The 22,709-nt window shown below is 45.3% G+C and overlaps 1 protein-coding gene across 1 annotated transcript in view; it reads right to left on the minus strand.

Moving 5' to 3' along the window:
• huwe1 (HECT, UBA and WWE domain containing E3 ubiquitin protein ligase 1) overlaps positions 1-22,709 on the minus strand; it is an 82,924-nt gene that overhangs the window by 27,773 nt on the left and 32,442 nt on the right. Inside the window, 25 exon segments of the mRNA XM_070448071.1 lie at positions 1,517-1,728; positions 2,172-2,395; positions 2,659-2,725; positions 5,779-5,927; positions 6,107-6,274; positions 6,564-6,759; positions 7,028-7,208; positions 7,508-7,769; positions 8,733-8,883; positions 9,143-9,319; positions 9,546-9,627; positions 9,885-10,012; positions 10,171-10,323; positions 10,496-10,765; positions 11,148-11,243; positions 11,401-11,523; positions 12,392-12,448; positions 12,805-12,989; positions 16,188-16,410; positions 17,354-17,591; positions 17,893-18,015; positions 18,554-18,770; positions 19,029-19,217; positions 19,537-19,652; positions 19,818-19,951. Of these exon segments, the coding sequence (XP_070304172.1) occupies positions 1,517-1,728; positions 2,172-2,395; positions 2,659-2,725; positions 5,779-5,927; positions 6,107-6,274; positions 6,564-6,759; positions 7,028-7,208; positions 7,508-7,769; positions 8,733-8,883; positions 9,143-9,319; positions 9,546-9,627; positions 9,885-10,012; positions 10,171-10,323; positions 10,496-10,765; positions 11,148-11,243; positions 11,401-11,523; positions 12,392-12,448; positions 12,805-12,989; positions 16,188-16,410; positions 17,354-17,591; positions 17,893-18,015; positions 18,554-18,770; positions 19,029-19,217; positions 19,537-19,652; positions 19,818-19,951 (4,121 nt within the window).

Genomic DNA, 22,709 nt, shown 5'->3' on the forward strand with positions numbered 1-22,709 from the left:
TTTAAGGATAATTCGCAAAAATCCAAATAACTTCACAGATCTTCATTATAAAAGGGTTTAAACACTGTTTCCCATGCTTGTTCAATGAACCATAATTAATGAACATGCACCTGCGGAACGGTCGTTAAGACACTAACAGATTACAGACGGTAGGCAATTAAGGTCACAGTTATGAAAACTTTGGACACTAAAGAGGCCTTTCTACTGACTCTGAAAAACACCAAAAGAAAGATGCCCAGGGTCCCTGCTCATCTGCGTGAACGTGCCTTAGGCACGCTGCAAGGAGGGATGAGGACTGCAGATGTGGCCAGGGCAATAAATTGCAATGTCAGTAAGACAGCACTACAGGGAGACAGGGAGGACAGATGACTGTCCTCGCAGTGGCAGACCACGTGTAACAACACCTGCACAGGATCGGTACATCCGAACATCACACCTGCGGGACAGGTACAGGATGGCAACAACTGACCGAGTTACACCAGGAACGCACAATCCCTCCATCAGTGCTCAGACTCTCAGCTTATTGCGGACAGAGGCTGGACTGAAGGCTGGTAGGCCTGTTGTAAGGCGGGTCCTCACCAGACATCACCGGCAACAACGTCGCCTATGGGCACAAACCCACTGTCGCTGGACCAGACAAGACTGGCAAAAAGTGCTTTTCACTGACGAGTCGCTGTTTTGTCTCACCAGGAGTGATGGTCGGATTCGCATTTATCGTCGAAGGAATGAGCATTACACCGAGGCCTGTACTCTGGAGCGGGATCGATTTGGAGGTGGAGGGTCCGTCATGGCCTGGGGCGCTGTGTCACAGCATCATCGGACTGAGCTTGTTGTCATTGCAGGCAATCTCAACACTATGCGTTACAGGGAAGACATCCTCCTCCCTCATGTGGTACCCTTCCTGCAGGCTCATCCTGACATGACCATCCATGACATGACAATGCCACCAGCCATACGGCTTGTTCTGTGTGTGATTTCCTGCAAGACAGGAATGTCAGTGTTCTGCCATGGCCAGCGAAGAGCCCTGATCTCAATCCCATTGAGCACGTCTGGGACCTGTTGGATCGGAGGGTGAGGGCTAGGGCCATTCCCCCCAGAAATGTCCGGGAACATGTAGGTGCCTTGGTGGAAGAGTTGGGTAACATCTCACAGCAAGAACTGGCAAATCTGGTGCAGTCCATGAGGAGGAGATGCACTGCAGTACTTAATGCAGCTGGTGGCCACACCAGATACTGACTGTTACTTTTTATTTTGACCCCCCCTTTGTTCAAGGACACCGTATTCCATTTCTGTTAGTCACATGTCTGTGAAACTTGATCAGCGTATGTCTCAGTTGTCGAGCCCTGTTATGTTCATAGAAATATTTACACATGTTAAGTTTGCTGAAAATAAACGCAGTTGACAGTGAGAGGACGTTTCTTTTTTTGTAGAGTTTATGAGCCCCATGGAAAAACCATCGGCTTAATTGTTTTTAGACAATTATGAAATCTCTGCCCTGCCCAGCCCACTCCCTCACCTGGCGTGTTTCTCCGTGCCCTCTGCCATGGCCAGCGCCCGGCTGAGTGCGGCCTTCACCTCATTGACCAGGGCCACCTGTGCATCGGTGCCTGTGCCAGCAGCTGCCAGGCTGGCCAGGAAGAGGCGTGCCAGGGCCGGGGTGTCCTTGTCCTCAGAGCTCTGGGTGTGGGGCAACAGGTGGTCTAGCACGAAGGCTAATACACTGCAGTCCTGCAGGGGGAGAGAGACAGAGAGAGCAAGAAGGGAGTCAGGACGACAAGTCTTATTCTCAACATATTACAAATAAAGCAGTACAGTCGTGTAGCAGAGGAAGAGATGGAACCCTGGGTGAGGAGAGGACTGGCGCAATGTATTGTACATACCTCTACAGAAATTAAATACATATACATCTATACAGCACACAGAGAAAGGACTAGTCAGGTCAAATAGAAACAACGCAAGATATATTCCACATTTTCTCTAATGAGGTTGGAGTCGTGGCTATGGCAATACAGGGAGGGGAAGAGAAAAACAGGAGTTTGTCAACATCGTATTTAAACTCCTAAAATCCTTTGAGCCCTTGAGGCAATTTATGCCAAATGTATTACAGTAGTAAAACTCTACATAGATTGTGAAAGCTGGACGTTTTGCCCAGTCCAGGCGAAGCCACCCACCTCCTTGATGAGCTCAGACTGTCCGGCCGTGTAGCAGTAGGATGCTATGAGGGTGGCGATGCCCACGTAGGACCTGACCAGCTCTGCCAGGAGACGCAGGATGGTGGAGGTGGGCATCAGGGGCTTGGAGGCCTTAGCCTTGGCCCCCTTACCCTCCTCTGAGCTGGCTCCCTTCTCCCCCTCCACCTCCTTCTTCTCCTCACGCATCTCCTCTGGAGTAGAGGCTGAGGTGGAGAGAGAGGGAAGGGAAATGGACGGGGGGGGGGAGAGAGAGAAGAGAGTTAGGATCGAGAAGGGGCAGAGAGGTGTCTAGGCATTTTACACTGATGGGGCACTCGTGACAAATCTCGATTTTTGTTCCTTCATTTGGTTTAAATACAATATTTTGTATATTAGCATCACACAAATTGACCAAACTAAGGAAAGAAGTGTATTGTAAAAGTACCAGTGGAGGCTGGAGGTGAGGAGGAGGGAGGGAGGGTCTCACCTTCTCCCTGGGGTGTTCCAGACTGAGAGGAGTCAGCTACCGCTCCATCTGCAGAAAACACCTGGGGCTGAGAGACAGGAGAGGGGGAGAAAATATGACCCACAATATATCTAGACCGATACAGCAGCTTTCAAAACATACATATCAATGTTTTAATTCAAGACACTCGCACTCCTGGGTCCGGTTGAAGAAGATAAACGTTTTGAAAAGGAGAAGTTTTACCTGAACTTGTCCAACAAGAACACAGAGTTCTGCATCGGACCGGGATTAACCCACCCCCCAAAAAACAATCAGCTGGCGGGTGGAATGAAAACACTATTTCTCGCAGTTCAAAACAATTACATTGAGGGTCAGAAACGTTTTAAATCAAAAAGAATATAACAAGGAGCTAGTTGTGTAGAATTGTGTTGAGAGTGGAGCAGGGAATTGTCCATTAGTAGGCCCATTTGTGTGTTACTCCTAATTTGTCAGAGTGCAGAGCTTATGTTGTTATCTTCCACCACATGACAATACGTTGCCAAGTTAATTTTCCGACTCCATAGCGCACGCGAAAATGGCTTCCGTTCCTATTTTTGGGGGCGGGAGATGCACCTGATTCAGCAGCTTTAGTGCTGGGAAGGCCAAGTTTTCGCATTTTGAACCATTTCATGTGTCTGAAGGCAGAACTCCGCCTACCCGGCAGGCCCAGAGAGCAAATCAAGTGCACCTATAGGCCTACCGCTGGCCTATCAGAAAGCTCAGATCACCGTGTCTGCACAGTTTCCCAGAACCATAGACTAAAAACAAGCCTCGAACACACAGCAAAGTTTATATTGAGAGATTTCAAAACTTTTAAAACCATGACTAGACTCAACGAATACAGCAAAGAGCTGTTGTTTTGATGTGTAGCCTAAGTTTGTGTTTACATTGTTATTCAGCACTGTCAACACTTTGTTCAACAGTTCTATAAGACATGAAATGCACGTTCTCTCCTTCCAGTCACACTACAACCAGTACTGCAGCTGCAATCAATGAGTACAGCAGTGTGTCAATAAACTTGCGTTGTTATTATTAGCGGCTTGTGTCTTTTTTAATATTGAGGAATATTTCACTTGCTCTGGTCATAGGAGTAACAACATGAATTGGTGCATGAGGCTAAAATGATGCTGCGTGACTTAAGTTTCGTTATTAACTGAAGACTGTGTCCCCTTTTCTCAGCGGAGAGAAGGGGATGGTGAGTCTGGGGAGATGCAGCCTCACCACTGCTGCCTCCCTCCCCTCAGGCTGACCATCAGATGCAGGCCATCACACCAGTAAAGAATTATATATTTAAAAAAATAAATATATAAAAATATATTCTCACTTAGCTGTGCCTCACTATTAACAGTGTGATCATATATATTTTATATAATTTCTAAATGGTCTGAGAAGAACAACGTTCAACTCAAGCATAGCCAATATGCAGTGATAATGTACTGGGCCTATAGCCTACTGTACAAATCTCCTTGCTACAGAAGTGTTTTTATTTAGTTAATGTTGCGTAGGCCTATGTATTTGAAATCATGTAAAAAAAAAAGAAGAAATCTGAGCAGTAGATCTCAGCTTGCATTGTGACTCAGTGATCTGGACTCAATCAGTTGTGACCACTGATTTAGACCATACACAGGCCATATAAAGTTTGACCAACCTGTCCAGTTAGTCAAAGTTTGAGTTCCCTACTAAATAAATGTAGGCTCCCGAGTGACGCAGCGGTCTAAGGCACTGCATCTGAGTGCTAGAGGAGTCACGAAAGACCCTGGTTTGATTCCAGGCTGTATCACAACCGTCCGTGATTGGGAGTCCCATAGGGCGGCGCACAATAGGCCCAGCATAAATATGAATTTGTTCTAAACTGACTTGCCTAGTTAAATAAAACAAATAAAAATATTTTAGCAACCTATAGCCTATTCCGAGTCACATGCTGACCAGACCGGACACGTCGCGAGCGTCGCAAAATACATTTTGAAATCCATGTTATTCATCTGCGATGCCAAGTGCTAAAATAGAGCTCCTTTCTATTTCTGACGCAGATCGCGCTGAAAGTCCTGCCTCTCCCATCTCACCATTGGTTTATAGAAGCAGGTACCCACGTGCCATCTCCTCATTGGTTATACACACGTGGGTGATTGAAAGACAAACTGTTTTGCCGGTGGTCGTGGTAATACTATGAAAGTTTAGATGCCGATCACCATATAAGTTCAAAGATGAAAAAGCCTGGAAGGAGGAGAGATGACTAGAAACGATTCGGGTGGCCGTTTTATGTGTGGATTAATTGTCAGAGTAGAGGACCTTGTGCATTTCGGTTAAAATAACAACTCAATGTTTATATCCAATGACAAATTAGCTAGCAACAGCAAGCTAGCTAAATAGGACAAATTAGCGAGCAAGTGCAAGCTAACTAGCTAAATTGCCATACATGTTTAATGCTTTTCGACCTGTCCCCAAATTAATGACATTGGTCCAGAGTTTGTTTTTGATATTTTAACCTGCGTGTCGTGATCGCGTTTGGTGTAGGGGAAAAAAATAAATTTATGCATGATAGCGCACACACACAGCCGGGTTTGGGTTCCGGGAATAATTATTTAAGTTTAAATAAAACTATTTGATTACCTGAACAATATTGACTAATGGTATTGTATTGTTAGGTGGGCTATAGGCTTTCATTAGGTAAGAAGGCAAATTAGAAGGCTCTTCTTCAAAGCGATTTGAGTTGTCATTGTGCCGCATTGTACTGTGAAAATAAGACAGGCCTATCATTCTTAATTCATGGCAAGGTTTCCATTCATCCAGAATGTTAAAGACATGCAGTAAAATGTATTCACGATGGGAATAGCATAATAGCGTAACTACTACTCTGGAGTCAAAAACAATTAGGTCAAAAAAAATTATTTGTCAGGTCATGGATCAGCTCTCGGGAACAATTCTATGCAGGTGGGTCGGGGTGCGGAGAAAAATCTGTCCTGATGTCAGACGGTGCGGCCGAAAACCTACCCATATCTTTTGTTTTCCCGATGCAAAACGTTTTTGCTACCGTGTGCCCTACTGAAACAGGACCATGGCCAGAACGACTCTTACAAACAGCCAGCCAGACATGACACTTACGTTGATATGGAAAGCGGACTGCGAGTCGAAGTCACTGCCCTGCCTGGTGAGTCTGTACTGCTGGTAAACGTCATCGCCTACATCCTGGAGGATCTGACACAGGTCCTGCCCCCCGGGCACCGCCACCGCACGCTCCTCTGGACGCTCCGCTACAGGGGAGATTTCAAACAGTAAGTTAGACTTCACACAGGTGTAGCTACATTGATGTCAGAGCTTCGTTAACAGATATTCTGTTAAGATCATGTGGCTCCATGACTCAAGAGAAAACAGGATGCGAGGACTCGCGGGAAAGACTAATCGGGATAGAGTGTTTGTGTGAGGGTCTTACCCTCTTCAGGGGCGTGGTAGGCGGCCAGGGCATTTAGCATGTCATAGATGACCTCTTTGATGGTGTCAGGGATGGGGGGCAGCGGAGACATTTTGAGGGGGGTGGTCTTCACCAGCTGCACCGCGTTGGGCCCCTTGATACGCAGATTCTCAAACTCATCATCTGAGGCTGAGCAGAGGAAGGAAGGGAGAAACACTTCGAGCAACCATGTACACGTCACATTGTTACGTTACACTGCAAAATAGGGAACTAGCCGAGAGCTATATGTGCAAGCGGATAGTTGAATGGCCACAGGTCTGTCCGCGATGTCCAAGATCTATACAGAAGTGGTTTAATAAAGATTTGGTCACCACACCACGCTGCTTTGCATGGTCCTTCCAGCTAGATAGACCCGTGGCCATTCAACTATCCACTCGTATAAAATATGGATTTTTCCGATGAGAGTATTTTAACGTACCCGTACCAGCTCCGCGAGGTGCGGGCAGGGCGATGCGGACGCAGCTGTTGGCTGTGTCAGCAAAGCAGTCCGGGTTCCGGCAGGCGGCAGGGCCCAGAACACGCAGAATATAGTTGATCTCTCTGGAGCCCAGGGAGCCTGATACCACTCCTGACGTGGTGCTGCCCGCCCCGCTGGTCACTGCTGACCGTACCACCTAGAGAGGGTAGACGGGTCAATGTCACTCAGTGCAAAACCCTAATGGCTATATTGCACTACATTTTAACACTGACTGGGAGTGTCTCAACAGTCTAACATGGGTTCCAATCCATTTCCCTTTAGCTCCACTGCTCAGAAAATACAGGAAATAGTCAAAATAATAGATGTGCAATGTGTTGGAGCTTTCGCCTGTCCATTTCTAGGAGAGGACTGTTGAGATGCATGCTGGGCAGGTATCAGCGAGGGTGAGGTTTAATATCCAGTACCTTCTCCATGGTGTGTCGTAGCGTGGCGGGGTCCTCGATGATGTGTCTGAACAGCAGGGTGACGAGGGGCGTGAAGCCATTGAACCCTGACCCCTGCGTCAGCCCCAGGATCATCCTGGTACTCTTCAGCTCAGCAAACATCATGGCGTAATGGTGGGTCCTCGTCAGGCGCAGGCATAGCCTGAAAGAGAAGAACAAACTTTAGTTGTAGAGGGCTTTTCGTCACACTAACAAAATATTTCAGAAGTACATTTTAGTCATGTAGCAGACGCCCTTATCCAGACAGAGCGGCTCAGTCAGTGTATCCAACTGAGTTTAGGCAGGCAAAAACAAACATATAAGAGTCATTGCAAGTAAACCTTCCTACAAGATAGCCACTGTCTGCTAAACGGTCTAGAGCTTTTCATAACTCAGACACTTTTAATAACAAAAAAAAGATTCAAGAAGTAAACAAGAACCATATAGAAGTAAAACAGGAACCTTAGTGTGGCGTGGAGGGTGTCTGGGTCCACAGGGACACTGATCATGGAGACACAGGCTCTGATGAGCACTGTGGTCATATCCTCCGTCAGGCCCTGCACCACGATGGCTCCTCCTGTCCCGGTGCGTTCCGATGTGGGGTCCAGGGGGGCTGTGGGAGGGGGGGCGGGGGGAGCAGAGGGACCGGGGGAGGACTCTTTTAGTTGGGGGGTAGCGTTGTCCTCTTTAGGAGCACTCATCTCCACGACTACTGGGGCAGAGTCTGAAAGAATCAGAGAGGGGGATGTTACTATGGTACACAACTACAGAAACGGTATAACTGGTCTAATGGCATATATACATACACACATTACCGTTCAAAAGTTTGGGGTCACTTAGAAATTCTTGTTTTTGAAAGAAAGGCAATTTTTTTGTCCATTAAAAAACATCAAATTGATCAGAAACACAGTGTAGACATTGTTATTGTTGTAAATGACTATTGTATTGTAGGAAACAGCTGATTTTTTATGGATATCTACATAGGCGTACAGAGGCCCATTATCAGCAACCATCACTCCTGTGTTCCAATGGCACATTGTGTTAGCTAATCCAAGTTGATCATTTAAAAAGGCTAACTGATCATTAGAAAACCCTTTTACAATTATGTTAGCACAGCTGAAAACTGTTTTTCTGATTAAAGCAATAAAACCGGCCTTCTTTAGACTAGTTGAGTATCTGGAGGATCAGCATTTGTGGGTTCGATTACAGGCTCAAAATGGGCAGAAACAAAGAAGTTTCTTCTGAAACTCATCAGACTATTCTTGTTCTAAGAAATTAAGGCTATTCCATTTCATTAAATAGTACCCGCAAAACACCAGTCTCAACGCCAACAGTGAAGAGGCGACTCTGGGATGCTGGCCTTCTAGGCAGAGTTGTAAAGAAAAAGCCATATCTCAGACTGGCCAATAAACAGAGTGCAGTTTGTGGCTATAGCAATGGCTAACAAAAGGGAAAGAACACCTGCACACTTCACCTTTAGCTGAAAATGTGCTTTAATCTACCGTATCTGCTTATTAAACACTGGGGTTGTGCATATCACTAAAACAGTGTCTCCCATCTAGAAGGCCATTACATGAGCGTCTGTGTGTCTCCTCTGCCTTGCCCCCGTCTCCCTCTCATAAACCAGTTTGAGGCTATACTAGAACGATAGCTCCTCCCATCTAGTAGTAGACGGTCCAGTCATCACCTGGGTCTGTCTGGGTCTCCTCTGCCTTGCCCCTGTCTCCCTCCTCTCTCTCAGAGTCCGTCATGCTGCCCGTCTTAGCCGGTTTAGGAACGCGAGGCACTCTCTGGACCGTGAGCATCACCGGACGACGGTTACCCGTCTCCTCATTCACCTGGAATAGAAACATTAGAAGAAATCTGAGAAAGGAAAATGGTTTACCAGACCCAAATTAAACCCATTACTGAACTGAAAAGCACTTTCAATGAATACTCTCCTTTGAGCATGCTTTTAAAGACCAGGATTAAAAATTTAAAAAAAGTATTCACAAAGTCTGATGATTAAAAAAAATATGTTTCACTGATTGTCGACTCAGTTCTTTTGTTCGAGTTAGAGTGGCATGTATAAAAGAGGCTATGAGGAAGAGTTCCTACCTGGACCATGGTGTTGAACTGTACGGTGTATCGCCTGCGTCCCGCGGTGAATCGGACGCTGCTTTCTCCGGCCCTCCAGGCTGAGTCTATAGTGCTGTTGTTAGAGGCAGAGTAGCTGCACCAGCGGCCGGAACGGTCATCAAACCAACGCCAGTTATTACCATTGGGCTGCAGGTACTGGAGAGAGGGGAGGGGAGGAAGAGAGAGGGAAGAAAGGAAGGAGAGAGGGAAGAAAGGAAGGAGAAGGGGGAAATTATTTTATTGTCCATGGGAAACAAGAAAATGTGTATTTTCAGTGAGAGAAGGGTCAGGAAAAGACCAGCTATGGCAACACGATGGTAATCATATGCATATTTCATAGCGTCGGTTCATCTTTGTGGCACCCGGAGGACATTATTCGTACCTTGTTCATCTGCGATCTGCGTTTGGATGAGACCGCCATTTTCTCGTAGAAGTCAATGATCAGCAACACAGGAGTGATCCACCTATAGAGAGTCACAGACAACGTTCAGCCGTATTGAACATCGCAATTTGTCTGGGAGGAGCCAGGCTTCTACATTTACTTCACCTGAAGTAATTCTCTCTAGTTAGGCATTGTAAAACGAGAGAGATTGTTTATGCTGTTATTTCTAGCAGGACAGTATTTTTGAAGGGCAATCCTGCAGGTGTGCCAGCTAGCTAATCTCGAGCGGTCCTCTCATCAGTTTTCTGTGACAGAGCCAGGGGAGGGGGTGGTACTGACTTGGGTGTCTGGATGTCCTTCTGCTCCTTGGCAGCCTGCAGACAGGGCTGCACCACCTCCAGCAGCTTGATGAGCACATTGAGGATCCCACTGTTCTCCACCACCCTGGCACACGACAGCTTCAACTCCTTAAGGAAAACAGGACAGCATGGATCAGCATACAGGGCCAGTGAGTGAGTGTGTGTGAGTGAAAGGAATTGCTGTGCTTCTCTTTCTCTGCCACGAACTCAAACAAATATTTTGAGCAGTAGGATGTTTTTCTGTGTGTCTGTCTCTCTGTCCGTACCTCAAAGAGCAGTGTGAGCAGCAGGATGCGTGTTGCCAGGTTGGAGGCTTGGGGCAGGGTAGCCATCTGTCTGGTCCACTCGGACACTGTTTTGGTGTCGCTGGTGGTCAGGGGTACTGCTGCCTTGATCAGCACGTCTGCTGCCTCCCACACCTACACATCAGAAACATGACATAGTATCAGTATACCAGCCTCTCTAAGTGCATAATAACAATGAAGTCTCTAAACACATTTGACTGCACGTATCCGGTGTATGTGAAATCATTTATAATTGTTTTTAACTCGGGCATATCACACCTAACTACACACACTCCATGTTACTCACCTGGTTGACGACCTGTCGTAGGATGAGGTCCCTGTACTCGGGGCCGCTCCTCTTGATGGCGGTCATGAGCAAGTCACAGAGGCGGTAGACTGTGTCTGGCAGCTCGTCCAGCAGGTGGAAGCAGCCGGGGAGCATGGAGTCAGTGAAGGCGTGGAGCTCCGTAATGTCCAGGGGCTCGGCCTCCAGGAACCTCTCCAGGCAGCGAGCCTCCTCCTCCTCCGTACGCTCCCTGGCTCTCCTGTCGTCCTCCTCACGACGACGCGCTGCCTCCTGAGAGAGGGAAAGATGGAGGTGGGGAACGTGAGCGGATGTGGTGGTGAAGTGGCGGTCCAGAAACAACCCCTAGGCACAGAACAAATCTGTATAGAAGCAATGTGGCTATTATTCCAATGAGCCCATCAACTGAAAACACGTCGGTGGAAACAGAAATAGAACTCTAGATCTGTGGCTACAACAATATTGCTTACATCTATCCAATACTTCCAGATGTACACATACCTAGGGTGTAAACTCTACATCTTGTTTCTGGGCTGGGCCCTGGTTATTCATTTATGAGCCTTCATCTATTCACGTTTGAATTCATTCACCATTGTGTTCCCTCCGTATGCCTGTGTGCGGGGGCATGTCTAAGTGTGCGTGTGTGGCGGCAAACCTCGGGCGAATCAGAGCGCTGCTCCATGCTGACCTCTTGTCCCAGAGACATGGCGATGGCTCTCATCATCTGGTCTTCTTCTGACATGGTCATGTCCTACAGACAGAGGGACATACAAGTACTCTTAATATACACTATGGGAGGGGGGACTGTAATCTGTAATATGAGCATCGCTACCTCTGTGTGTGTGTGTGTGTGTGTGTGTGTGTGTGTGTGTGTGTGTGTGTGTGTGCGTGTGCGTGTGCGGTCGTACCCTGACGGCTCCGCTGAGTAGAGGAGGAGGGTGTGTGAGCAGGTACTCTGTGGCCTGCTCCATGGTGCTGGTGTTCACCAGGGCCTCCATGGCATGCTCTCTGGAGAAACCCATGTCCATCAGCTAGATAGAGGAGAGAACACGGGTTACATAAGGTTAAAGGAGAGAGAGAAAGAGGGGCGAGGGCGAGAGGAGTCACAGGACAGGGTTAGAGCAGAGTTCCTTCTAGGACGTCTTTCCTAGCCACTGTGCTTCTGCCTCTGCATTGCTTGTTCTTGGGGTTTTAGGTAGGGTTTCTGTAGAGCACTTTGTGGGAACTGCAGATGTAAAAATTTTATAAAATACATTTGATTGATAGAGGAAGGGAGGAAGAGAGAACAGAGGCACAGAGAGATCAGAGTGACCGGGGACATCCTTCCAAAATGACCTCCTATCCATCCTCCCTAACCTCTACATAGCATGATATCCTACCCTCTACCCAGTTCTCATGCCTCAATGTTTTGAAATTCCATCCATTTGATTTAAAGCAGGTCTCTTCTCACATTTATCCTCCAAAATATGCCTCTGTCCTCACACTATCTCTCCCTCCCAAGTGGCGCAGCGGTCTAAGACACTGCATCTCAGTGCATAAGGCGTCACTAGTCCCTGGTTTGATTCCAGGCTGTATTACATCCGGTCATGATTGGGAGTCCCATTGGGCGGCGCACACTTGGCCCAGCGTCGTCCGGGTTCAGCTGTCATTGTAAATAAGAATTTGTTCTTAACAGACTTGCCTAGTTAAGTAAAATACATGTTAAATCCCTCCTTAACCGTGACCCCAATTACAAGCACAAGAGAGCAGTATAAATTCTATATAATGTGCACTCGCGCCAGCTCGCATCGAAAATAATGTGTAAGTTCCGCACAGTGTAGGAGAAAGCATGCACAGCTCAGGTCAAGTATAAATGGACTTTCAGATTCACACTGGTTGTGGAGCCAGCTAGCTGTATACCTGCTGTAGCTGCTGCTGGTTGACGTTTGGCTGCCTCTCCCTGCCTCCTCCCTGACTCTGTCATAACAAGACAAAGTGGAGCAGGCCACGCCAGAGTGAGGGTTCAAGGGGACAATAGGTTGACAACAAAACAGTCCAATTTCATCTTATTACAACATGACAACCTTATTAGTTAACAAGAAAGTGAATGTGCAACAGAGGTTATCAAATTGAGGCTTTCAAATCGTATCTTGCAATGGATGCAATTATATCTACCAAAGCTGTCAAATGCCAATCTGTCTATGAGAAAAGCAATCCGCCAAAAATACATTTCTATGAAGAAACAGTCCCAAAGTTAATAGAATCCAAAAACGCAAACTGATCAACACCAATACACTCCCCTTGACACCCCCACTTCCCTCCTGTCCCCTTACCTGCTGTAGCGGAACCTGGTTAACCTGTGGTTCTCTCCTGGGTGTAGAGTTACTAGAGTCCTCTGCTGCTTCACCTGGTGCAGGTGGTGCTGTACTGCCTCCGGTAGCCGGTCCTGACCCGGAACCTGCTGGCACCTCTGCTGCAGTCACTGCTGCTCCAGGGGCCCCTACAGCTCCACCTCCACCTATTTTAAATGCAAGCATTTGAAATGATAGTGTCCTTGGACAGTTCTTGTATGTTAATCCTTAATGTGCATAAACGTTGTAAATTGTGTCAAATAATTCAGCTTTCACTGCTGTTAATATCATTAAAACACACAAAAAAATGTAAACGATAAGTAGGCATTGGTCTGAAAACAAGGAAATTCCAATGAGCACCACAACTAATTCACCCATACTCCACCAAGGTTTTCCAGCACACAGTAGCTCTACAGTAGCTCTTCCAGCACACATTCATGCTCTACAGTAGCTATTATATCCACGGGGCAGGTGGGTTTAGGGTCATGAAACAATGTGTGAATGAAGGGTGAGTGGGTGGCAGGCAGGTTGAATAAATACAATTTAACAAAAAATCATAAATGTATCATTCTTACGCAATTTATATCTAGGATACATTGAGGGTTGTTTTTCATTATTTTTAAGGCATCAGCATGCTTCTCAGCTGAAACAGTTCGGAAGAGTTTGTGCATATATTATGACGACATTCTGACGTTTTTGTTTGTTTTGTACTACGGTAAGGTTTTTTTTCGGCTGTTCGGGCACACTTTTTTCTTGAGGCCAGCCGAAGTTTGAGCTGAAGTTGAAGACCCTTTGTCCGTGATTGGTCAACTGTAGGGATTCTTCAATAAAGTCTTTGTAGTCATTCAATGAGAACAAATTTTCATGAAATGTTTTTCAATGAGAAATACTATCAAGTATCTTAAATAAAAAGTGAGCGACTAAGATCTCCGGGGGAAAAAAAACTTAATGACAGATTTCTTGTGTCATCTTAGATCAAATCTGACTATTTTGAGGAAGTGTATATTGGCTACAGAGTCTCAAAATGGACAGAGGTTTTCTTATTTTTCAAGCAGGTGATCTTTTAAGGGAGTATGCTAGCTCACTCGTTTGGTTTGCCTAGTCGCCAGCCGAACTGAAGCATGCTGACCAACCTTTAGGCATTAGTGCGTAAGCCTAAACTTTAGGGCATGAATTTAGGACTGTAGTCAAGATACATTTTAAAACATTTAATCATGAGCCATTTCAAAATGATTTGGCTGCGCTACCCAGGGAGCTGATTTATCTAGAGGATGATTTAAATCACGCGAGAGAATGTTTTACTGATTTGCTCACTGAGGTAATGGACCATCATGCCCCAGTAAGAAAGAGTACAGTTGGGGCTCATCCATCTCCATGGATTGATTAACTGGGTGAGGCATTTTCTCAAAGAAATATGGCAAAAGTCTTAGCAGACAAATCTAAACTAGAAATTGATGAAAATAATTATAGAACACCATGTAATTAGGCAGGTAAATTAAATCGTAAGAAAAAAAACATTTTCAAAAATGCTTTTATTAATGGTAAAAATGATTCTAAAAAGGTATGGAATATAGTTAAGGGCTTACTTGGTACATCTATTTCATCATACCCATCTAGTGTGGAGGTTGACGGCAGAGCAATAACAAGACCAGCTGATATTGCCAATCATTTTGCAGATTTTTTTTACTAAGAAAATTTCTATTTACTGAGCGATAATGTAAACACCCAATCTTCCAAACAAGCTATTGTCCAATGGATTGATGATCATATTATGAGCAAAAAAACCTGCTCTTTTATTCTACAAATGGTGTCAGTAGAGGTGTTAAACCTATTGAAGTCATTACCTGATGGTAAATCTATAGGTAATGATCTTATGGAATATTTTTTACTTCGCTATGCTGCTCCCCAGATTGCAGCTCCACTGAGATACATATTTAATTGGTCACTGGAAAAAGGGGCATTTGCAAATGTTTGGAAGCATGCTAAAATGTGCCCAATCCCGAAAGACAGCAAAGAACCCACCCATTACTCCTGCCAATAGTCAACCAATTAATCTACTCCCTTCACTCAGTAAGATTATTGCTTGGCTAGAGCTGCCCCGGTCAACTGTAAGTGCTGTTATTGTGAAGTGGAAACACCTAGGCGCAACAACGGCTCAACCACGAAATGGCAGGCCACACAAGCTCACAGAACTGCACCACCGAGTGCTAAAGCGCATAAAAATAGTATCCTCGGTTGCAATTACAGAGTTCCAAACTGACTCTGGAAGCAACGTCAGCATAATAACCTTAAGTCTAGAGCTTTATAAAATGGATTTCCATGGCTGAGCACCCATGTGCAATGCCAAGCGTTATGTGGAGTGGTGTATAGCTCGCCGTCATTGGACTCTGGAAACACGTTGTCTGGAGTGATGAATCACGCTTCACCATCTGGCAGTCCAACGGGCGTATCTGGTGTGGCGGATGCCAGGAAAACACTACCCTGACCCGATGTATAGCGCCAACTGTAGTTTGGTGGAGTAGGAATAATGGTCTGGGGCTGTTTTTCCATGGTTCGGGCTAGGGCCCTTAGTTCCATTGAAGGGAAATCTTAATGCTACAGCATACAATGAAATTCTAGATGATGCAGTGCTTCCAACTGTGGCAACAGTTTGGGGAAGGCCCTTTTCTGTTTCAGCATGACAATGGCCCTGTGCACAAAGCGAGGTCCATAGAGAAAGGGTTTGTTGAGATCGGTGTGAAAGAACTTCACTGGCCTGCACAGAGCCCTGACCTCAACCCCATCGAACACCTTTGAGATTAATTGGAACGCCAACAGCGAGCCAGGCCTAATCGCCCAACACCTTACTAATGCTCTTGTGGCTGAATGGAAGCAAGTCCCTGCAGCAATGTTCCAACATCTAGAGGAAAGCATTCCCAGAAGAGTGGCTGTTATAGCAGCAAAGGGGGGACCAACTCCATATTAAATTACCATGATTTTGGAATGAGATGTTCGACGAGCAAGTGTCCACATACTTTTGGTCATGTAGTCTAAATAAAAACTAGTAAATCAAGTCTGAAAACTAACAAACTAAACTGAATAAATAAATACATTTAAAAAACATGAATAGAAATAAAGACATCTAGAACTTAAGCTAGGTGGGGGCAAAAATAAAATTGAAACCCAAATGCTAACGACCCTGTCAAATATCCGGTATATGGTTCTCGCTAATGGCTGACCGAATCAAGACGAGGGGCGGGGAGTGTTGAGTACCTCCAGTCAAGTTGATTTGCAATTCAAATCTTGTGTCGATGAAACATTTGAGCATCAACCAATCCCTAATAACGTTGCCTTACTGAAAATGAGAACTAAAAACGCACACTCACCTCCAGCTCCAGAGCTGGGGCCTACAGGCACCGTGGTGGCCCCTGGGCCCCCCTCCTCCTCTGGCCGCGCCGTGCCCTCCCTCTCCTTGGCCAGCCGCTCCTGGATGACTGGTTCACCACGAAGGATGTGACAGAGTATAGCCAACATGGACTCAGCCATGCGGCCCCCGTACACTTTGAGGGGTTTCCTGTTCCACAGGCTTCGGATGCAGTTAAACGCCGCCTGAACACAGTGAGAGAGTGGGTTAGTATTACATAGATTACATCAAAATACACACTTTTTTGGTTACTACATGATTCCATGTGTGTTATTTCATAGTTTTGATGTCTTCACTATTATTCTACAATGTAGAAAATTACAAAAATAAAGACAAACCCTTGAATGAGTAGGTATATATATATATATGACCTTGTTTTTGAAAGAAAAGCAAATTTTTTGTCCATTAAAATATCAAATATTTCAGAAATACACTGATTTTTTATGGAATATCTACATAGATGTACAGAGACCCATTATCAGCAACCATCACTCCTGTGTTCCAATGGCACACTGTATTAGTTAATCCAAGTCTAAAAAAATTCTGGTTAAAGAAGCAATACAACTGGCCTTCTTTAGACTGGTTAAGTATCTGGAACATCAGCATTTGTGGGTTTGATTACAGGCTCAAAATGGCCAAAAACGAAGAACTTTCTTCTGAAACTCAGACTATTCTTGTTCTGAGAAATGAAGGCTATTCCATGCGAGAAATTGCCAAGAAACTGAAGAACTCGTACAACGCTGTGTACTACTCCCTTCATAGAACAGCGCAAACTGGCACTAACCAGAATAGAAAGAGGAGTGGGAGGCCCCGGTACACAACTGAGCAAGAGGACAAGTACATTAGAGTGTCTAGTTTGAGAAACAGATGCCTCACAAGTCCTCAACAGGCAGCTTCATTAAATAGTACCCGCAAAACAACAGTCTCAACATCAACAGTGAAGAGGCGACTCCGGGATGCTGGCCTTTATGTGTATGAATTTATTTGATTTAACCTTTATTTAACTAAGCAAGTCACTTAAGAACACATTTTTATTTACAACGACGACCCATACAAAATGACCTTGAGCGCAAACACAAACATCGCAGATGCCAATCAAGCAACCAAGAAACCACTTAACACACACACCTTCTGAGTGACGATGAGGAATCGCAGGGCGCTGAATTGGGGGGTGGTGGGGGTAACCCCAGGGACCTTGACGGGCAGGCTGTGGGGTGAGTCCAGCACGGTACTGGGATTCACCATCTTCTCCACCAGCATCAGCCAGGCATCCAGGAATTCCCCTGTCCCATCAGGAAGCTCAGTGTGCTCCAAGCCCTCAGAGACAGGCACCTTACCACCCATAGTAAGAGCCCAGTTAAATGTCCTGGGGAGAGAGAGGGGAAGGAGAAATGTGTCAGTGCTGCTGGGCAGAGAAACACATTATTGCCCATAGTTGTCCTTGTCAACTCACATGATCAGGTAAAACAAGGCCATACTCATAATGATTGTATTGACAATGCTGACAAAAGTAGTGCCAAAAGTCAATACGTATGTACAGTCAGGTAGTTTGCAACAGTAGTAGGGTTTGTTGTAGCTACAGGGCGCCAACAAATTCCATGTAAAGAAGTACAAACAGCGCAAGTCTGTCAGATATTAACAGAGCTAAGCAAGGGTGCTCCACTCACTGGAAGAGCGCGTCATGTCCTCCGGAGCAGAAGAACTTCTGCAGCATGAGGTGGTAGGGGTACTTCCTCTCATCGAACAGCATGGGGGACGTGAAGCCCACCGAGCAGATGAAGAACGTCAGCCTGGAGAGACAAGTGATAGTGTTAAAATTGACACTGGGAGCATTAAATCAGCAAATCAATAGATGCAGTTGGAATCGTTCTGACAAGCGTAAAGCCTTGTAACCAAACCAACTTCTTGCCCCTCCTACATGTTAAGTTTTTTTAACCTTTATTAAACTAGGCAAGTCAGTAAAGAACACATTTGTATTTACACAGACGGCCTACCCCGGCCAAACCCTAACGACGCTGGGACAATTGTGCACTATGGGACTCCCAAGGACGGCCGGTTGTGATACAGCCTGGAATCGAACCAGGGTCTGTAGTGACGCCTCTAGCACTGAGATGCAGTGCCTTAGACCGCTGCGCCACTCGGGAGCCCCAAGTGATGATCTATGTACAGAAGCAAACAACCCTCTGGGCTTATCAGAAGCAAGACAAAATTATTACCAAATCTTATCCACCCTCTGAGAACTATAGAAGAGGTTAGCTTGTATGGGCTGATGGGATGATTTTCTTGGAGATTGGGTGTGACAGGGTAGATCATGACTGAGTAGCATACCTGAAGCGAGGGGTGGGGGTGTAGGGTGGGGGCTGCCAGCTGAGGCCCTTGGTAAGCAGCTTGGTGAGGGAGGAGGCGGTGGCCCTGGCGGCGGGGGTGGGGGCAGTGCCAGTGCTGGTGGCGTGGTGAGAGCGGCGCTGGCGGACTGGAGAGCCCACACACAGCTTCACCAGCAAACCAAAGAGTTCAGCCAGAGCCCGGCCCAGGCGAGACGATGCTGGAGGTGAGAGAGGAGAGTTACACACCTGTAGGAAAAATACAGCTAGCGCTCGCAAATATAGGATCAGGAGTCAAAGCGGACGTGTTCTGACCTTCATCAGACAGTTAGACACACTTCTCCCTAACGCAGAGATTCTGACCGTACATCTCTCTATTTGGTGGGGATACCATTCAACTATGCCTACTACCCGACTACAATTATTTTTTATTTTTTTAATTACTCGAAAATAAAGAGAAAAATCGAGGATTTCCTCACCGGAGAGCAGTGGTTTGATCTGCTTGATGCGTGTGGCCATGGCGGGGGTCAGTTTAGACTTGGTCTTGGGGTCAGCGGTGCCGGCGGTCGGCTCGTCAGTCTCCATGGGGGCTAGCGTGTCCCCGTCCAACCCCATCCCCTCCAGGAGACCGGTGGCAGAGGGGTCCAAAGCAACAGTGTCAGACTCAGCTAGGGAGAGAGCGAGAGAGAGGGGAGAGGCCTAGTGGTTAGAGCTAGTGGTGGCTGGGCTGGAAGAGAAAGTTTGGCTAAAAGATGCTTCAATTCTTTCTTTGCACGTTGCTCAAACGATGCCCGACAAACATTCCGGAGTGGGCAGTTTTATCAGAATGTTTAAAAAAAAAGATTTAAAAAAGAACTGCCTAAAGCACACTGCCAAACATTGCCCAACAAAATGTACTATTGCATATTTCATGAATTAACGTTCATAAATATTTGATAATAACATTTTCTTTTGGTTGTTTTTCCAGTAGGAGGTCATCTTCATTACCAGCTCTCCTGGATCCTGAGGCGGTGGCTGTGGCTGTGGTGCTGCCAGATGGCTTGTCCTCTTTGGGAACAAGCTTCTGCATGTCAGCCTGGCCAAACTCACAGCCTGGGGGGAGACTGGAGGAGGAGAGGAGAGAAAGAGGAGGTTACTGTGTGCTGCTGGCTGACTGCTGAGGAAGAGAAAGCCAGAGAGAGAGAGAAAATGGGAGAACCAGATAGAGAAACACAAGGCCAAAACATATGGATAAAGCAAGAGGGGGAGAAAGCATCAGCTTAGTGTACCTGTTGGGTGTGCAGAGTGACAGCAGCACAGTGCTCTCCCAGACCAGAGAGCAGTAGAGCTGGCTCAGCTTATTGAGAACACTCAGACCTAGCTGGGAGCCCCATTGGTTCACACTGATGGCCCTGATCTCACTCTGTACAACACAAACAGGGGAAGAGACGAGACGGTTAATGCACCCACCACTATTAACACACTCACAGTCAAGCAACTCCATCCCAAAAATCACCTAAAAACCACAGACAGACATGGTTATTTGGAAATCCACAGACAATAAATCTGCAATATGTCGACAGTTGGTTGGTTATATACTGCTGACATCTTCAAACCAAGAGCTGAGTTTTTAAATGCATTTGGCTAAGGTGTATGTAAATATATATATAAATAAAACACACACATATACAGGTGAAGTCGGAAGTTTACATACACCTTACCCAAATGCATTTAAAAAGCTTTCACAATTCCTGACATTTCATCCTAGTAAAAATTCCCAGGTCTTAGGTCAATTAGGATCACCACTTTATTTTAAGAATGTGAAATGTCAGAATAATAGTAGAGAATGATACACTTCAGCAGTGGGTCAGAAGTTTACATACACTCAATTAGTAATTGGTAGCATTGCTTTTAAATTGTTTAAGTTGGGTCAAATATTTTGGGTAGCCTCTTACAAGCTTCCACAATAAGTTGGGTGAATTTTGGCCCATTCCTCCTGACAGAGCTGGTGTCACAGTCAGGTTTGTAGGCCTCCTTGCTCGCACACGCCTTTTCAGTTCTGCCCACAAATTGTCTATGGGATTGAGGTCAGGGTTTTGTGATGGCCACTCCAATACCTTGACTTTGTTGCATTTAAGCCATTTTGCCACAACTTTGATAGTATGCTTGAGGTCATTTGGAAGACCCATTTGCGACCAAGCTTTAACTTCCTGACTGATGTCTTGAGCTTCCTGACTGATGTTGCTTCAATATATCCACCAAATTTTACTTCCTCGTGATGCCATACATTTTGTGAAGTGCACCAGTCCCTCCTGCAGCAAAGCACCCCCACAACATCATGCTGACACCCCCGTGCTTAACGGTTGGGATGGTGTTTTTCTGCTTGCAAACATCCCCCTTTTTCCTCCAAACATAACGATGGTCATTATGGCCAAACAGTTCTATTTTTGTTTCATCAGACCAGAGGACATTACTCCAAAAAGTACAATCTTTGTNTTTCCTCCAAACATAACGATGGTCATTATGGCCAAACAGTTCTATTTTTGTTTCATCAGACCAGAGGACATTACTCCAAAAAGTACAATCTTTGTAGATGTCCTAACAGACTTGCCAAAACTATAGTTTTTTAACTTCTTAAGTGTAGGGGGCAGTATTTTCATTTTTGGCTAAAAAACGTACCCATTTGAAACTGCCTATTTCTCAGCACCCGAAACTAGAATATGCATATAATTGTCAGATTAGGATAGAAAACACTCTAAAGTTTCCAAAACGGTCAAAATCTTGTCTGTGAGTTTAACAGAACTGATATTGCAGGCTAAAACCTGAGGAAAATCCAAGGAAGGAAGTGCCTCTGTTTTTGAAACCATCCCTATTACCCATTTAAAGGGATATCAACCAGATTCCTTTTTCTATGGCTTCCCTAAAGTGTCAACAGCCTTTAGACATAGTTTCAGGCTTTTATTTTGAAAAATGAGCGATAACGATCACATTGTGTAAGTGGATAGGTGGGGGCTCTCAGAGTGAGTTGTGCGCAACAGAGAAAGGCGGCCATTGTTACTCCCGGTCCTAGTGAAAAACCAACACTCCCGGTTGATATATTATCGAATAGATATTTGAAAAACACCCTGAGGATTGATTATAAAAAATAGTTGACATGTTTCTGTGGACATTATGGATATTATCTGGAATTTTTGTCAGCGTTGTCGTGAACGCTTTTTCCTGTGGATTTCTCAGCATAACGCGCGAAACGAACTGAGGTATTTGGATATAAAAATATCTTTATGGAACAAAAGGAACATTTGTTGTCTAACTGGGAGTCTCGTGAGTGAAAACATCCGAAGATCATCAAAGGTAAACGATTAATTTGATTGCTTTTCTGATTTGTGACCAAGTTACCTGATGCTAAGTGTACTTAATGTTTTGTCGAGCGATCGATAAACTTACAAACGCTTGTATTGCTTTCGCTGTAAAGCATAATTTCAAAATCTGAGACGACAGGTGGATTAACAAAAGGCTAAGCTGTGTTTTGCAATATTGCACTTGTGATTTCATGAATATGAATATTTTCTAGTAATATTATTTGACTGTGGCGCAATGCTATTCAGCGTTGCTGATGACAATTATCCCGGATCCGGGATGGGTGGTTCAGAAAGGTTAACAAAATTTGTGGAGTGGTTGAAAAACAAGTTTAAAATGACTCCAACCTAAGTGTATGCCAACTTCCGACTTCAACTGTATATACACACACGCTAAGGTGTGTCATATATATACACACACACACAGTTGAAGTCGGAAGTTTACATAACACTTATGTTGGAGTCATTAAAACTAGTTTTTCAACCACTCCACAAATTTATTGTTAACTTCACTAGGGTAGTGGGCAGCATTCGGAATTTTGGATGAAAAGCGTGCCCAAATTAAATGGCCTGCTACTCTGCCATAAAATATATAATATGCATATAATTAGTATATTTGGATATAAAACGCTCTGAAGTTTCTAAAACTGTTTGAATGATGTCTGTGAGTATAACAGAAATCATATGGCAGGCAAAAACCTGAGAAAAAATCCAACCAGGAAGTGGGAAATCTGAGGCTTGTAGGTTTTCAAGTCTTTGCCTATCGAATATACAGTGTCTATGGGGTCATATTGCACGTCCTAAGGCTTCCACTAGATGTCAACA

The sequence above is a fragment of the Salvelinus sp. IW2-2015 genome, linkage group LG17 (assembly GCF_002910315.2).
Source record: "Salvelinus sp. IW2-2015 linkage group LG17, ASM291031v2, whole genome shotgun sequence".
Taxonomy (NCBI): Eukaryota; Metazoa; Chordata; class Actinopteri; order Salmoniformes; family Salmonidae; genus Salvelinus; species Salvelinus sp. IW2-2015.